Raw genomic sequence first — 18,553 nt, forward strand, 5'->3', positions numbered from 1 at the left:
AAATAATAATGGCTAAAATGAGAAAAAGGAAAGTTAAATAAAGAGATAAATGAGTTAATATAATAGAGTGGCTAAGTAATCAGGGTTTCTTGCGTCCATCCCAATCCGTTTTCAATTAAAAAACAGAAAACAAAAAAACAAATCGTTTTTCGGTTTTTTTTTCCGTTTTTTTCAGAAAAACGAAAAACGAGATTTCGGCTTGATTTTTCGTTTTTCATTCAGAGGTAGAAAAATGAATAAACAGTTTGATTGTTTGATTGCAAACGCAACTTTTGGACGCCATCTTTTTTTTCCAGCTCAACTGTCACAGAATGGAACACACAGGATTGTGGGATATTAAAGGCAGCGAAGGATACAATTATGCTGCCTTCAAAAATCGATCAGATGAAGGTCTCTCAGGAGACAGGAAGTGAAGCTGACATTAGATTCGGACGTGCCTTGGTGCCCTCCTGCCTTGAAATAGGTCCTCTGAAGGCAGCATTTTCCAGGTTTCGGACGCAGCCATTGTAATCCTTAAGTTTGCCTGTCCATTGCTGACTTCACTTACTCTCTGGCTACCAATATACCAATTAAAGCCCACACAACAGACAATTCAGACTTTGTATGAATTCAATATTTGGCTTGATGGCTACGTCTGGTGGAAATGTTGTGTCAATAGCCCACTTAGAAATCCCCTTACTGATAAAATAGCTGATGGGTCAAGTACTTATTTTCCCCTTATTTCCCCCATATACACCTAGGATGACTTGAGGGTGAGTAAATTATGGGCTAATTTAAATTTTTGGGTGAACTATCCCTTTAACACATCATGGGTCATTTTATTTCTGATGAAATTGACATCATTGATCTAGAGGAAGTTGATGCCCACTGGATCCAGTTAAAGATGTGCAGTTATTTTAGCTGACGGTGGTTTCACATCATTTTTCTACAGAGCAGCTTCACATCAGCGCGTCTGTCATTTTATTACTGAAGCAGTTTTGAAGAGTTTGTCTTCTCATATTTGTGGACTGAAACCGCTGAAGATGTTTTGGACTGTTTTGTTGAGTTTGTGTTTGTGGCGTCTGGATGGTGAGTTTTAAATGTGTTTTTATGGCTTCAGCTGCTTCTGTTCTGGTCCCATGTAATAAATGACTGGTTAAATTAGTCAGAGAGGATTAACATTCACTGTCAGGACAGCACTGATAGGGGGCATTCAAATTCTAACACAAACCCACAGAAAAATACAAACTCAGGTGGTGACTAACTTATTTATATACGAGAAAATCCCCCAACATGTAATCCTGGAAACAAGTGCTATACAGTGTGAAATCAACTGCAGACACAGAAAAGAACCACAGCGGGTGCACGCAGGTTTATCCACAGAAAATAAAACGAATGTTAAGTTTATAGTCAGTAGAGTTGAATACTGTTACATTTAAGGTTTTACTATATGTGTATATGTGTAGGCTCCACAATATATCACAGGTTTGCTTCTCCACCAGAAATGTTCCAGTGCCTGGTTGCATAAAACACCTTAAGGGAAATTTTCCCTTAAGATTACCCTTAGTTGCAGAAAATAACTTTTTTTAAACTGAAACGTCATAATCCCTTAGAATTACCTCAAGTGTCTATTGTTCACTTAAGTAATCCCTTAAAACCGTTAAGTGTTGCATAAAGCCCATTAACTGTCATTTTCCAAAGTACAGTTTAAGGTTAGGAAAACTTTACCTTAAGAGTTTAGGAACATAAATGAGAAAACATGGCTGAGTTTATGGATCTCGGTTTAAAAAAAAAATTTTTTTAATAGGGACAGATACAAAATCAACATAGATTATTACATAAAGAACAATCCGATGCATGTATGACAGTGTTTATAGCCAGGGTTAATTCGCAACACCTGTCCCTAGTAAAGCTTTTAACAGTTAAGATAATGAAAAAATAATTAAAAAAATTACAGTGAATACAATAAAATGTCCAGAAACCAGTTAGCACCAGAAAAGATACAGTAAATATAACAGATAAACACATGTCCTCAAACTCACACAGGGTCACACCTCACATACACCCAGCTACACATCTCATATGGCATGATCACACTGCTGCTGCTGTAAGAACCAAACTTTTGTTACTTTTTTAAAAGTGGACAGTTTAGTTAAAGTTTTTATATTTGTGGGAAGCCAATTCCACAGATTGGCTCCTTTCACAGAAAAAACATTTTTGGCAAAAGATGTTTTACAAAAGGGAACTTTACAGTCTCCACATGTAGCAGCTCTTGTTGATCTGGAGAATTCCAGTCTGTTCACAAATTTACACAGTGGCTCAGGTGCAAGTCCAGTCAAAAAAACGATGTTATGTGTCTAAGATTAATGAAATTAACAAAATTTAAGATTTTATGTTTACTTAAAATGTAACAATGATGAAATCGAATAGGCTTTTTATCTAAAATGTTTAGGGCACGGTTATAAAGCCTCTCAAGAGGCCTTAGAGTAGTTTGGCTAGTCAGGGACCAAACAGTGGTGCAGTACAACAAGTGGGACAGGATCATAGCGTTTAGAAACACATGGGCACATTCAAATGTCAGATGGCTCCTGATCATTCTGAAACAATTCATACTGGCCTTCATTTTTCTTGAGATGTTTTTAATATGACTTTTAAAATTTAGCTGAGAATCTAAAATTACTCCTAAATATTTTTCTTGTTCTACCTGATCGATGAGTTCACCATTCATTTTAATGTTATGATCATTTATTATCCTCGTTCTTTTTATAGAAAAACACATAGATTTCGTTTTCCTCAGATTAAGTGTTGAAGATATAGATGTGCCAAGGCAATTTTTTTGCGATTGGGAGAACCCTTTGGACCATCTTAGCGATGAAAAACTGCTTCGAGAATATCGATTTGATCACCGCGGGAAATATGAGATCGCTAACAATCTGGAAGGCGACCTTGATCATGTTACCCAGCGCAACCACTCACTACCCTCTGTGCTACAGCTGCTTATAGCACTTCGGTTCTTTGCAACTGGGAGTTTCCAGTCTGTAGTGGGAGATGTTTTCCACATTCATAAGTCGTCAGTCAGTAGAGTTATTCACCGGGTTGCAGGGGCTTTTTGCTGCCATTTTAGCCAAACTGTGACGTTTCCATCTCGTGTTGAACTGGATGTAATTCAAACCTCTTTTTTTTCGGAAAGCAGGGTTTCCTTGAATAAGGGGTGTAATTGACGGTCCACATGTCAGAATTCAGGCGCCCCGCACGCACGAAGATCAGTATGTGAACAGAAAAAATGACCATTCTGTTAATGTGCTGTTAGTGTGTGACCATCTGTGCAGAATAAGAAATGTTGTTGCATCATGGCCAGGGAGTACAAATGACTCTAGGATTTTGACAGAGAGCAAGATCGGGAAAGATTTTGAGGCTGGGATGCACGGTGGTCTTTTGCTAGGGGACAGTGGTTACCCCTGCCGACCATGGCTCATGACAACCTTCATGAATCCCCTTTAACCCTCTGGAGTCTCAGCTCTTTTGGGGCCCTTTAGAAGTTTTGACATGCTCTGACATTTGTGTTTTTTTCAGTTGCTTATAAACAAATTAATGTCAAAAGTGTAATTACACTGTATTCAGCACAAACTGGGCTAACATAATATGTGAGCAACTTGTATGTACATGCTTGTATTTTTGAGAGAAAAAATGTTTATGCACGGATTTTGAAAAAACAAAAAAAAAGTTTTAAAATGAAGGCCTCACAACACACAATAGATATGTGTTCACAAGACTTTTGACTCCATCTTGTATTTCCATAGAGTTTTTTCTTTATACTGATGTGAGAATCATTGAGCCTACTCATTCAAATAAAACAATACACTAATTTAAAATTTGTAAGACAGTTTCTCTTCTCAAAGCCAATATGCGAGGAGGCGTGATATATACTGAATAATGATGAGATAGCACCTGAGATAACAAAGGACCTGCATTAATGAGCTGCATAATGAATGAGCTTCAGGTAAGTCTGTGACAGAGAGCAAATCTATATTTTTTGTAGTTTATTATATTTGGAATCTAATCAACAAAGGCCTATTATATTTTAAATGATCAGAAGATTTGACTACACTGCAAAAAATGCTCTTCTTATTTGGTATTTTTTCTTGTTTCCAGTCCAAATATTAAAAATTCTTAAATCAAGATTAATTTACTAGATAAGTACAAATTTCTGGGCGGAAAATCTAAATGAAGTGAGTTTTTGCTTGGTTAGTTAGTTAGTTAGTTAACTTTATTGTCCCCAAGGGGAAATTCTGCTTGGGCACAGTGCAGAGTTGCTTCATAAATGTAGACCAGATAACTTAAAGCAATCTATATTCTCTGCCACAACAATTTATGCTTTATTAAACTATAATTTATGATTTATTACACCAATTTATTAAAACACAACAATTAGCTAAAAAAATATGAGGGGATCAAAAAATCAGACAGAAAATATATTTCCCAATATTCTGCATAATTATAATGCTCGAGTAGCATTGCATTATAAATATAATCTATTATGAAAACACCCAACATGGTATAAATAACAAAGATAAGCCATATATTGTCGTGATTGTGTGTTTATTATCTTCAAACTTGTCTATCTGCAGCATGTTAGTCTAACATTGTTAGAGCGATTTCTGGAAGCTGTTTATGTCAATGTCACATGGTGATACCATGTGACATTGACATAAACAGCTTCCAGAAATCTATCAATGAATATGAAAACCGTCTGTACCTTATAAATATAGTAATACGAGCGTCAGCTGCTCTCATTCATAAAAAAACTCTTCATACTGGCAGCCGGAGGGCGCTCCGTGCACATGTAGTCCATATATATTGCACACATGATGCGTGCTATATAATGGCTATATATGGACTACATGTGCACAGAGCTCCCTCCGGCTGCCAGTATGAAGTATGAAGAGTTTTTTTATGAATGAGAGCAGCTGACGCTCGTATTACTGTCTTTAGAAGGTACCAACGGTTTTCATATTCATTGATAGATTTCTGGAAGCTGTTTATGTCAATGTCACATGGTATCACCATGTGACATTGACATAAACAGCTTCCAGAAATCGCTCTAACACATGACTCCTGACACATATTAACAAATTACGGTCACTATATGTCTTTGAGAATAGAACAGAGGTCAAAAATGGAAGCTTAAGTCTTAGATCTTTTAAATGATGTATAGTTTGTCTAGGTAATTACTTACATCTGACAGTAATTTTGAGCTAATTTAAACAAAGAAAGCTTCAGTGCGCCTCGTTGCACGATGTGTTTGTTTGAGCTGGTGTGTGTGTGGGCATCGCCTCAGTATTTGAATCTCAATAGAGGGCGTGGTCGCATTAACGTATAATGAGCCGCTCAGGAACGACTAACATCGATCTGCTTTCAAACGGATTACATAAACACAGAATATTTGTTTTTGATTTGGTTTACAGTGTTTGAAACTTGACATTTCAGCGTTTCTGGTCAGGGGATCTCTGGATAATCCGTAATTCGTTTGGAGTTATAAAACGAAAATACCGTTTTTCTGTTTTTTGTTTCAAAACGAAAAACCAAATAACCGTTTTTGGTGTCAGAATCAAAAAACGAAAAACCAATTAAAAACGGTCCGTTTTTCGTTTTGAACTTCAGTCAGTTCGTTTTTCGTTTATAAACCAAAAACGGAAGTCACGTGGTCTATTCCTTTTTTGGAAGCGAAAGTTACCGATAACACTTTCAAAATAGAAGTAACTATGGTTAACGAGGTGATTGTAGACTAACTATAACGTTTTTTAGTGCCACTAAAGTAGCACTGGGTGTGAGAAAAAAAAACACTTAAGTTAACTGAAATAAAAATTAAAACTAATAAAATAATAACTCTGGCTGTTAGGGAGAATTAAACATTTGTAAGAACATTGGTGACCTGTAACTTCAGATTAAGACAAGTGAACTAATTTTATATGTAGCTTAGGATAGCAGGAAGCCTATTTATTTATAAGTTTCTATTATTTAATTCACATTTTAGTTTTGTAACATATGTCTTGCTATGTGGAAGCTCAACCAGCAGAGGTCACTCTACCCCCTTCTGCGCACCGACTCTTTCTGTGGGACAACAGGCAACAAGGGTTTGACCTTTTGACTTGACTGTTTATATCAAAGAGAAGGCAAGCACTGCTACCAACAGAAGCTAATCACTGAGTTTGAAGGGTGTGCAGAACTTCACGTGCCTTCCAGCTCCTCTTTCTATGGCACTATAGCTGTTAAAAACTCCCAGCTTCCACCATCTACTGTTACCCCTTCTGTGTCAAAACAAAACTCTTCCAAAACAAATCTATAAAGTTGTATACCTTTTATTTTCATTCGCATTTTTCTCCAGTGTAATATACTTATTATGTTAGTAAAGTAGATGAAATATTTTTTATGCAGCTTGTAGTTCTCATTAGTTATGTAGACCTACTTGTGTGTGAAACCTAGCCTTACTCAGTCAAAAATTATCTCTAGCCCTGGGACTTTCAGATCTTTTAGTGCTTTTTTGGGTTTAATTCTGTTTGATGAACCACCAGGGAAAGGCAGTGCTCTGTACTCTTGGTACTTGTGTAAAGTAAAATAAAAGTGAAGTTAAATTATTTAGTTTTGGTACTCTGGTACTACCCTAGTACTCGTGTCAGGGCCTCCCAGAGTTTCCCCAATACCTGGAGGATGTGAGCCTGTGCACTGTGTGCTGGGTTTAAGGACTGATGATAGTAGCAAGACTGGCCCCAGTCACCTACCATCACTCTCTCTTCAAATAAATGCTGGACTGGCAGGACACCACTCCTTCCTCCGGCACCATAAAAGGGCCTTTGTTGTCACTTTCAGATATTTACATCATGGTTTATGGTAAGCCACATCTTTGAATTGTGGCACTACTTTTGTGGAATTGGATGATGTCAACTTATGTCTTTAAATACAAATGTACATCACAATGTACAAAGGTACAGTGAAGCAGGGCTCTGCATTGCAACTCTTTCACTTGCATATATGCCCTTAAATGATTTACAAGCATATTGGGTCAGTGAAGACTAAAACCTACTGTAAATGTTATAGTCAAGTCATCTTCATTTATATAGCGCTTTTAACAATGTAGATTGTTTCAAAGCAGCTTTACAGAGATTTTTTTGTGTCTGGACCACCACTGTACAACCATGTTCACATTGCATAGGCCTATAAATGAAAAACACATCTTTAGAAGAGGCTTCATTTAATGGGTGATTTTCACATGGTTTTTACTCGTTTTACAATAATAGTCACTTTCAAATCCAGACTCAAAACACATCTGTTTAGCTATGCATTTAATGAATGAGCACTGTGCCAATGTTCGTCCGACTGTACTGTACTGTATTTTATTTTATTTTTTTCTTAACTGTTTTAATTATTCTTATTTCTTTTTATTATTTTTTAATTTCTTCTATGTAAAGCACTTTGAATTGCCACTGTGTATGAAATGTGCTATATAAATAAACTTGCCTTGCCTTGCCTTGCCTAGGTTTTAGTCTTCACTGACCCAATATGCTTGTAAATCATTTAAGGGCATATATGCAAGTGAAAGAGTTGCAATGCAGAGCCCTGCTTCACTGTACCTTTGTACATTATGATGTACATTTGTATTTAAAGACATAAGTTGACATCATCCAATTCCACAAAAGTAGTGCCACAATTCAAAGATGTGGCTTACCATAAACCATGATGTAAATATCTGAAAGTGACAACAAAGGCCCTTTTATGGTGCCGGAGGAAGGAGTGGTGTCCTGCCAGTCCAGCATTTATTTGAAGAGAGAGTGATGGTAGGTGACTGGGGCCAGTCTTGCTACTATCATCAGTCCTTAAACCCAGCACACAGTGCACAGGCTCACATCCTCCAGGTATTGGGGAAACTCTGGGAGGCCCTGACACGAGTACTAGGGTAGTACCAGAGTACCAAAACTGAATAATTTAACTTCACTTTTATTTTACTTTACACAAGTACCAAGAGTACAGAGCACTGCCTTTCCCTGGTGGTTCATCAAACAGAATTAAACCCAAAAAAGCACTAAAAGATCTGAAAGTCCCAGGGCTAGAGATAATTTTTGACTGAGTAAGGCTAGGTTTCACACACAAGTAGGTCTACATAACTAATGAGAACTACAAGCTGCATAAAAAATATTTCATCTACTTTACTAACATAATAAGTATATTACACTGGAGAAAAATGCGAATGAAAATAAAAGGAATACAACTTTATAGATTTGTTTTGGAAGAGTTTTGTTTTGACACAGAAGGGGTAACAGTAGATGGTGGAAGCTGGGAGTTTTTAACAGCTATAGTGCCATAGAAAGAGGAGCTGGAAGGCACGTGAAGTTCTGCACACCCTTCAAACTCAGTGATTAGCTTCTGTTGGTAGCAGTGCTTGCCTTCTCTTTGATATAAACAGTCAAGTCAAAAGGTCAAACCCTTGTTGCCTGTTGTCCCACAGAAAGAGTCGGTGCGCAGAAGGGGGTAGAGTGACCTCTGCTGGTTGAGCTTCCACATAGCAAGACATATGTTACAAAACTAAAATGTGAATTAAATAATAGAAACTTATAAATAAATAGGCTTCCTGCTATCCTAAGCTACATATAAAATTAGTTCACTTGTCTTAATCTGAAGTTACAGGTCACCAATGTTCTTACAAATGTTTAATTCTCCCTAACAGCCAGAGTTATTATTTTATTAGTTTTAATTTTTATTTCAGTTAACTTAAGTGTTTTTTTTTTTTCTCACACCCAGTGCTACTTTAGTGGCACTAAAAAACGTTATAGTTAGTCTACAATCACCTCGTTAACCATAGTTACTTCTATTTTGAAAGTGTTATCGGTAACTTTCGCTTCCAAAAAAGGAATAGACCACGTGACTTCCGTTTTTGGTTTATAAACGAAAAACGAACTGACTGAAGTTCAAAACGAAAAACGGACCGTTTTTAATTGGTTTTTCGTTTTTTGATTCTGACACCAAAAACGGTTATTTGGTTTTTCGTTTTGAAACAAAAAACAGAAAAACGGTATTTTCGTTTTATAACTCCAAACGAATTACGGATTATCCAGAGATCCCCTGACCGTTTCTTCAGACACATGTCTCATGTTTGTAAGACAAGAATTCACTAAGCTAGAGGTCATTTTCTGAAGACCTGATAGAACATCTTTGACAGAGAGGCTGCAGATCGCGCATCATGTTTGATTTATTTATTTTGCAAAAAGCACAACAATAGGGCTCGGGCGCTGCGTTGCATTCTGGGACGTGGCGGCCATGTTGATGGCCTCGCGAATGTAAACATACAGCAAATCGAACGAGGAGAAGCAGAGTTGGGAGAAAGAAAAACTATGTTAAAATCCCGAAAAGGATGTGGAATTTACCGGGATACGTTAAACAGGGAAGCCAGGGACCGGTATATGGACAAAATTGGAACTATTAATGGTTTGGATTCATATGAAATTTGCAGTTCACAAATGGATGGGTTCAGGACAAGCCTGTAGTGCTCCAGTCAGAAATTGAAGCTTTCGCGCCTCGATCGCCCCCCGGTGGCCGGTCCCAGTATAGCTCCTAAACCCCGCCTCTCCATGTATTTCAATGGGCGCGAGACACACTAAACTATTTAATTACACTTCAAATAATTGTTTCCTAAAGATGGTTTCTGTCATTTTAGGCAGTTTTTATTACAATAATTTCATTTCAAGTGTTCGTTTTTTAAATAAGTTTAGTTTTAGTGAGTTATTTGATGCTATAAAAACGGGGGTGTGACGTCATGATTGACAGCTGAGATTGACGGCTTCTCTGAGTGAAGTTGTCACTGAGGCACTAACAGACTTTTTTCTGGATTTTTGTGAGGAGATTGGAGCTTTAGCTTTCATTTCTACACTTCCATAACTGTTTATTTCACACCAACATAATGAATTGTTCTGCATCTGTGAGAGTGTGGGCGGGCTTTTGATAATCGCGCCTCTACTTCCTGTTCTCTACTGCGCAACTCCGGTCCCGAGATCGCTACTGCGCAGACTCGGTCCCAAGATGTCAGCGCCGTGAACGGGCCTATGAAAGCTTCAACTTTGGTCAGCGGAAGTCAATGGAGTCGCGTCGTCCATATTTTTTTACAGTCTATGGTTCAGGAGCTGCAGACCACGAAGCCTATGTAACGTCAACCTTTTACCTTGAAGCATTCTGCACCGCTCTGTGTTCTCAGGTTGCACTACTTGCAAATAAACACTGAAAAATATCTGATTGTGTGACACTTCTTGCTTTTGCACATTATACGGTTATTGCGATTGTGTGACACTTCTTGCTTTTGCACAGTATACGGTTATTGCGATTGTGTGACACTTATTGCTTTTGCACATTATACGGTTATTGCGATTATGTGACACTTCTTGCTTTTGCACATTATACTGATTTAAATATATTTATTGTGAAGATTGTGGGTATGGATGCAACAGACACTTATGGCTGTATTTAATGCACATTTATTTCAGCACAACGCTAGGGCTCATGTTTGTCAGAGCACAACATACAGACACAATCTTATAGAGGAATGTCATGTCTTCGTCCTTGCTTGGCAACACCATGTGAATCGTTACCTTATCTGACAAAATAGTGTACTTGTTGCGGATGGTTCCAATCACGATCAGTCAACACCATATCCCCAGGTAACAGTTTGTCTTACAGCCGCGATCCAAGCGAGCCGACGACTCTTTGTTACCTCGGATACTTGGTCTCCGTGGTTGCGTCTCCAAGCAGGAAAGCGGTGGAAAGTTAATCCATTTTCGACCTTTTTCCCATGGCGATTATGTGATGCAGTGTTACACCCCACAATGCAGCAACGGTTTATCATGGTTTCCAATAATAACGCCAAATTAAGACACACGACTGAGAGAGAGCACGTCTATAAACAGTGCGCAGTAGTCCGAGTAGCAGCAAATGAGGCCATCAACATGGCCGCCACGCAAGGTAATGATGTCAGACGCCCGAGCCCTATTTGTTTTTATTGTGACTGTACTAAAGAAATAGAAACTTAACAGATTATAATGATGTATAACACTTTCCTGAATGATAAAAACGACAGTTATTTGAGTCTCTTTGGCACTGATAAGAAAAAAAGCAAGCCTTAAAAAAGTTGAAAATTATTAAAGGTCCCATGGCATGGCATTTTTCTATTATTTTATAATGTTTCCTGAGGTGTACTTATATTATTAGTATGATTTTTGCATCATAAAATGTCATAATTTAGAAATAAAAGGCGTTTTTTTCTATATTGCTGTTTGCCCTCTGGCTGAATGCCCTGTTTCAAGGGGCGTGTCTGCTGTGAGACTTCAGTAAAAACGGCCACTGTTGTGATTTGCTGACATGTTTGTATTTGAAATGAGTATCAGATCTTGTAGCGGAGGGGGCGTGGTTTAACAAGGTCTACGAGGCACCCAGGCACGAGCCTGCTGCCAGAGAGACCTGAGTTCACTTCTCTCAGCACGTCTCAGTTCAGTGAACTGTTGTAGTTACTAGCATTTACTTCAGGATATTCTTTTATTTCTAGTCGGAGGGGCTGTCTGTCACTCATATCAGAAAGTTAGTAACTTTAGCACATTTACTTTTACATTTATGCATTTTATCCAAAGCGACTTGCATTGCAATCAAGGTACACATTTTTACATTTTGTCAGTTCTTGCTTTCCCTGGGAATCGAACCCATGACCTTGGCGTTGCTAGCGCCATGCTCTACTGTTTGAGCTACACCGCTGATCCATAGTAAATGATGGATCAGCGCTGACTCGAGACGCGAACAGTTTAGAACGATTCAGTCCAATTTGGTGAACTGGTTTGACCGGTTCACTAAAAAGAACCGGTTCAAAAGAATGATTTGTTCGCGAACCGGACATCAATGGACCAGAGACGGAGCGATTGCTAACAAACAAAGTGATATTGTACAGAGTTGTAAGAGCGCTGTCAGCGCGAGTTTATTGTGTTTGTATCTGAGAGTTCTGAATAAACACCAGCCCCAGTCATGCCGAGTCCGTCTTCCTCCTTATTCTGCCAACTTTTTAACACATGTAACCATGATCTCTCGAGGACTAATATGGCGCTCACATGGGCGTGCAACATTCTCTGGCCGGAGGAAGGGGAGGTAACCGTTCCTGTTATGAAGTCATAACAGGAAAATTCCAGATCAGCTCGTCTGGGCTGTCATTTTCTCAAAGGCAGAGAAAGACAGCCAGAACTCGGTTTACACCGATCAAAATTTCCAGCCACTTGGGGACAATATTCAGGCTAGGGGAACTCATATTAATGTTGAAAAGCCTCATAAAATGACAATTTCATGCCACGGGACCTTTAAGTAAAAACATTTTGTCTTAACATAATATAATTTTTTCAGTGTATTAAAATGTATTGTGACTTGTTGATAATTATGGTCATCGTTTGATCTTATAGGAAAGATACAAAAATGCGTTGACACACACAAAGTCGATAGTTGAGAGGACGATCGGATAGCTTAAACGCAGATTTCACTGTGTCCACAGCGAACTGCACGTTCAGCCTCCAAGGGCCTGCTAAATTATTGTGGCCAGCGTTGTTCTTTTTATCATGTCCAAGATGTATTCTGAAGAGGAAGATGATATCGAAGAAGAGGCTCATGAAGCAAATCAACAAGATTTCCAACGGGCTGTATTTGTTGTCATCGTAAATGCATTCTTTAATTAGTATAGTATGGCAATAGTTGTACTAGTAGCCTGATATTAAAAATAAAATGTCGGCAGCAGCAGTAGTAATATTGATAATACCATGTATCATTAGCCTAATAGTAGTAATGTTAATGATAAAATGTAGATAGTAGCAGTTGCAATTTAAAGTAGCCTTTATAGTGCTCTAATTTATAGTGCTATAGTATTAATATTATATATGAGTATTTGGTATTTGTTACAAGTAGACAGGAGGCAGACACAGATGTAAACAGGTATGGTTAGTTTATTTGACCACAGTAGAGCATGTGATGTGGAACAGATGATTAGACCGGTTGTTGGTAGATAAGATGGTGATACGAGAGAGAGAGTTACTGTCTTTTGTATTGAAGGTGGAATGACGCTGGAGCCTGGAGGTAAATGGAGACTGGAGATTGCTGGAGACTGGAGATCGCTGGAGACACACCCACACAGCAGACAAGGAACACGGAAAGAAGGAGACACGCTGGAGACAGGTAGTATCAGTAGTAGAGTCCTTGAGGTCAAGTCAAGTCAAGTCAACTTTATTTATTTAGCGCTTTTCACAAAGAAGATTGTTTCAAAGCAGCTTTACAGTGTTAAACAGGAAAATAATGCAGCATAATTTTATTCAGCTGCATAGCCACTCCGGAAAAAACGCTGATGTCATCAGCCCATCTCAATCATCACACAGCGACAGTGTGGGCTTTAGATCAATAATTCGATCAGTAATTTAGTTTAAATGGTTAATTTAGTTTATTATTTAGATTTATTTCGATGTTTATTTGAAAAATTTAGTGTCCCCAACTGAGCACGCCAAGCCAGAGGCAACAGTGGCAAGGAAACCAAAACCCCATCAGGTGACCTAATGGAGAAAAATAAACCTTGGGAGAAACCAGGCTCACTCGGGGTGCCAGTTCTCCTCTGGACAATTAACAAACAGCGTATTATTATTATTATTATTATTATTATTATTATTATTATTCTGGCAGCTTTACAGCTCAGAGGTCATAATAGATCAGAATATTCGAGGGACCGGGGGCAACATGCTGGAGACGGGTTTATTGAGGATGATGTTGATTAAATAATTATTAAAGTGCAATATTCGAATGATCGGAGGCAACACGCTGGAGACGGGTCTATTGAGGATGACATATCGATTTAAGTATTATTTAATTGTAATATTCGAACAATCTGAGTCAACACGCCGGAGACGGGTTTATTGCGATGCCGTGTCGATGAGGCAGTTGCAGGGGGAGTCTAATCACGGTCTCTGCAGACACTTCAGGGTCATGTGTTGGTCTTCTCTGGGCGCAGGTCCACCATCTGAATTGGATACGGCCCGGATCCGGCTGACTGCAGTAAACCTCGGGATAAAACAGAGACTATCATTAGCGTAGATGCCATTCTTCTGATGATGTAACGAGTACATCAGGTGTTATGGGAAGTGTTCCCGGTTCCGGCTGACCTAGTTAATGCAGCCTAACAATCATTTCATTGAAAAAGTGTTTTATGTGTATGCCACAGTAAAGAGATGTGTTTTTAGTCTAGATTTAAACTGACAGAGTGTGTCTGCTTCCCGAACAATGTTAGGAAGACTGTTCCAGAGTTTTGGAGCTAAATAGGAAAACGATCGACCGCCTGCAGTTGATTTGGATATTCTCGGTATTATCAACTGGCCAGAATTTTGAGACCGCAGTAGACGTGATGGAGTATAAAATGTTAAGAGCTCGCTCAAGTATTGGGGAGCTAAACCATTTAGTGCTTTGTAAGTAATAAGTAAGATTTTAAAATGTATGCGATGTTTAATAGGCAGCCAGTGCAGTGTTGACAGAACTGGGCTAATATGGTCATACTTCCTGGTTCTAGTAAGAACTCGAGCTGCTGCGTTTTGGACCAGCTGGAGTTTATTTATTAAGCGAGCAGGGCAACCACCCAGTAGAGCATTACAATAATCTAGCCTTGAGGTCATGAACGCATGAACTAACTGTTCAGCATTTTGCATTGAGAGCATGTGCCGTAATTTAGATATATTTTTAAGATGGTAGAAAGCAGTTTTACAGATGCTAGAGACGTGGCTTTCAAACGAAAGATTGGTATCAAAGAGCACACCCAGGTTCCTCACTGACGACGTGTGTGTGTGTGTGTGTGTGTGTGTGTGTGTGAGAGATTGGTATCAAAGAGAACACCCAGGTTCCTCACTGACGACGAGGACTTGACAGAACAGCCATCAAGTGTTAGACAGTATTCTAGGCTACTACTTGTGGAGCTTTTTTGTCCAATAATTAAAAATTCAGTTTTTTCTGAAGTGAGTTGCAGGAAATTACCGGTCATCCAATGTTTTATATCAGCTATGCATTCCGTTAATCTTGTGAATTGGTAAGTTTCTTCAGGGCGTGAAGAAATATAGAGCTGAGTATCGTCAGCATAACAATGAAAACTAACGCCATGCTTCCTAATGATATCTCCCAGTGGTAGCATGTACAGGGTGAAGAGTAGCGGTCCCAGCACTGAGCCTTGTGGTACTCCATACTGAACTTGCGATCGGTGTGACATATCTTCATTTACTACTACAAACTGATAACGGTCGCATAGGTATGATTTAAACCATGATAATGCAATTCCACTAATACCTACATAATTTTCGAGTCTATTCAAAAGAATGTTGTGGTCGATAGTATCAAATGTAGCGCTAAGATCGAGTAACACTGATAGAGAGATACAGCCACGATCAGATGATAAGAGTAAATCATTTGTAACTCTGACGAGAGCAGTCTCAGTGCTATGATACACTCTAAATCCTGACTGGAAATCCTCACAGATACCATTTCTTTCTAAAAAGGAACATAATTGTGAAGACACTGCCTTTTCAAGTATTTTTGACAGAAAGGGTAGATTTGAGATTGGTCTATAATTGACTAAATCTGCAGGATCAAGTTGCGTTTTTTTAATAAGTGGTTTAATAATAGCCAACTTAAAAGTTTTCGGTACATATCCTAATGACAAAGATGAATTAATGATATTAAGAAGAGGATCTATGACCTCTGGTAGCATCTCTTTTAATAGCCTAGTCGGTATAGGGTCGAGCATACATTTTGATGATTTAACGAGTTTAGTCAATTCTTCTTCTCCTATAGCAGTAAATGAGTGTAATTTTTCCTCAGTGACACTACAATGCTCTGTCTGATGTGATGCTGTAGTAGACGGCTGCATGGTTAAAAAATTGTTCCTAATATTATCAATCTTACATGTGAAGAAGTTCATAAAGTCATTACTGCTGTGCTGTTTACAATCATCAGAAGTTGAAGCTTTATTTTTGGTTAATTTAGCCACTGTATCGAATAAATACCTTGGGTTGTGTTTGTTTTCTTCCAAGAGAGTTGAGAAATAAGCAGATCTAGCAGTTTTTACGACCTTTCTGTATGTGATCATGTGCTCTTTCCACGAATTACGAAATACCTCCAATTTTGTTTTCTTCCAGCTGCGCTCCATTTTTCTGGCTGCTGTTTTAAGGGCCCGGGTGTGCTCGTTGTACCACGGCGTTGGACTATTTTCTTTAATCTTCTTTAAGCGCAGAGGAGCAACTGTGTCTAAAGTACTGGAAAAGAGAGAGTCGATAGTTTCTGTTGCAACATCGAGTTCTTCTAAGCTATCTGGGATGCTGAGCAGATGATACTGATGAGGGAGATTATTTAAAAAGCAATCTTTAGTAGCGGCAGTGATTGTCCTGCCATATTTGAAGCGAGGGGGCGGCTTTGCAACCTTAGCTAAATTAAGTATACATGATACTAAGTAATGATCTGAGATGTCATCGCTCTGCTGCAGAATTTCAACGGTATCAACATTTATTCCATGTGACAATATTAGGTCTAAAGTATGATTATGGCGATGAGTGGCTCCTGACACGTGTTGCCTAACTCCAATAGAGTTTAGTGTGTCTTTAAATGCTAATCCCAATACGTCTTTTCCGTCGTCTACATGGATATTAAAATCACCAACAATTAGTACTTTATCTAGAGCCAGTACTAACTCTGATAGAAAATCAGCAAATTCTTTGATAAAGTCTGTATTATGCCCTGGTGGCCTGTATACAGTAGCTAACACAAATGTTGAACGGGTTTTATCGTGTACACTACATAGCGTTACATAAAGCACCAAAACTTTGAAGGAATTATATTTGAAACTAGACTTCTGAGTAATACTGAAGATATTATTATAAATTACAGCAACCCCTCCCCCTTTACCTTTCAGACGCGGTTCATGTTTATAACAATAATCTTGGGGGGTGGACTCATTTAAAGTAATGTAGTCGTCAGGTTTTAGCCAGGTTTCTGTCAAACAGAGCACATCTAGATTATTATCTGTAATAATATCATTAACAATAAGCGCTTTTGGGGATAGGGATCTAATATTCAGCAACCCAAGCTTTATCAATTGTTCATCTGTATTATATCTTTTGTTTATTTGTTGGACGTCAATTAAATTTTTACTGTTGAATGGTTTTGATGTTTTTTTGTATTTACTAATTCAGGGAACAGACACAGTCTCTATATGATAATATCTAGGTGAAAGAGTCTTTATGTGCTGGGATTTATCTGACTCCGGTAACGTGAGACAGCTAGCAGACGGTCGGTTTAGCCAGTTTGTCTGCTTCCTGACCTGGGCCCTAGTGAGTCAAGGTTTAGCTCTAAGACTATGTGCCAAATTACTAGAGAGAAGAGCGGCACCACCCCAAGAGGGATGGATGCCATCCTTCTTCAACAGGTCAGGTCTGCCCCAAAAACTTTTCCAATTGTCTAAGTACCCTATGTTATTTTGCAGACACCACTTAGACAACCAGCCATTGAGTGATGATAGTCTGCTAACTATCTCATCACTCCTTTTTACAGGGAGCGGTCCAGAACAAAAAACAGCCTCAGACATCGTACTAGCGAGTTCACACACCTCTTTAATGTTAATTTTGGTGATCTCCGACTGGCGAAGTCGAACATCATTAGTGCCGACGTGAATTTTAATCTTAGAGAATTTACGATTAGTTTTAGCCAGCACTTTTGAATTTGCTTTGATGTCAGGTGCTCTGGCTCCCGGTAAACAAGTGACTATGGTGGCTGGTGTCTCTATCTTCACGTTCCATGTAATAGAATCGCCAATGACTAGGGCACTTTCAACAGGATACTCAGTGGGTGCTTCACTGAGAGGGGAGAACCTGTTTGATGTTCTAACTGGAACGGAAAAGCAGTTCTTTGGTCTGCGACTATGCTGCCTCACTGTTACCCAGTTTCCCTGCTGGGAGGGCCCTGCAGCCGGAACCGAAGAATGTACAGAGTTCACTAAGCTATTTGCATCCAAATCAGTGTCTAAAACTGTTACATCCTCACTACTCTCAGATAAAGTATGGATGCGTGTTTCTAATTCTGAAATCTTCTCCATCAGCCTAACTATCTCCTTACATTTATCACATGTGAAGCCCTGTTCGCTAGCGGAGAAGCCTACACTAAACATGCGACATGCAGTGCAGGTGATAATGACAGGAGAAGACATGACTTACCGTGTTTGTTGATTAATCCAACTTACCACTTACCACAATCGTTTGCTGGACACAATTTACTAATCCAAGTTATGAACTCAGAAAAAGGGAGACCCGGGTGCAGAGATAACAAGCTAACAGGCTAACGAAATGCTAACGTGTGATGGTGATTTAGATTAAAAGCTAGCGATGTCAAATTTAACGTGATAGGCAATTTTTAAACAATGTATGGTGATGAGTAAGTTATATTTAGCAGTAGAAGAAAGAGGAAATATCAAAATAAAGATTCAAACGTAAGCAAGGCTCTA

The 18,553-nt window shown here is 38.7% G+C and overlaps 1 protein-coding gene across 2 annotated transcripts in view; it reads left to right on the forward strand.

Annotated features, from left to right (window-relative positions):
* Positions 1–927: 927 nt before the first annotated feature.
* Positions 928–18,553, forward strand: part of LOC307129194 (uncharacterized protein) — a 55,824-nt gene continuing 38,198 nt past the window's right edge. Inside the window, exons 1-2 of one of the 2 annotated variants that reach the window (XM_079821409.1) lie at positions 942–1,068; positions 13,093–13,215. In XM_079821409.1, coding sequence (XP_079677535.1) covers positions 1,023–1,068; positions 13,093–13,215 — 169 coding nt within the window. In that variant the 5' untranslated portion in view covers positions 942–1,022. Of the gene's footprint in view, positions 1,069–13,092; positions 13,216–18,553 lie in introns of both variants that reach the window. The other variant, XM_079821408.1, reaches the window with a different exon arrangement.

Source organism: Gobio gobio (genome assembly GCF_949357685.1).
Source record: "Gobio gobio genome assembly, chromosome: 7".
Taxonomy (NCBI): domain Eukaryota; kingdom Metazoa; phylum Chordata; class Actinopteri; order Cypriniformes; family Gobionidae; genus Gobio; species Gobio gobio.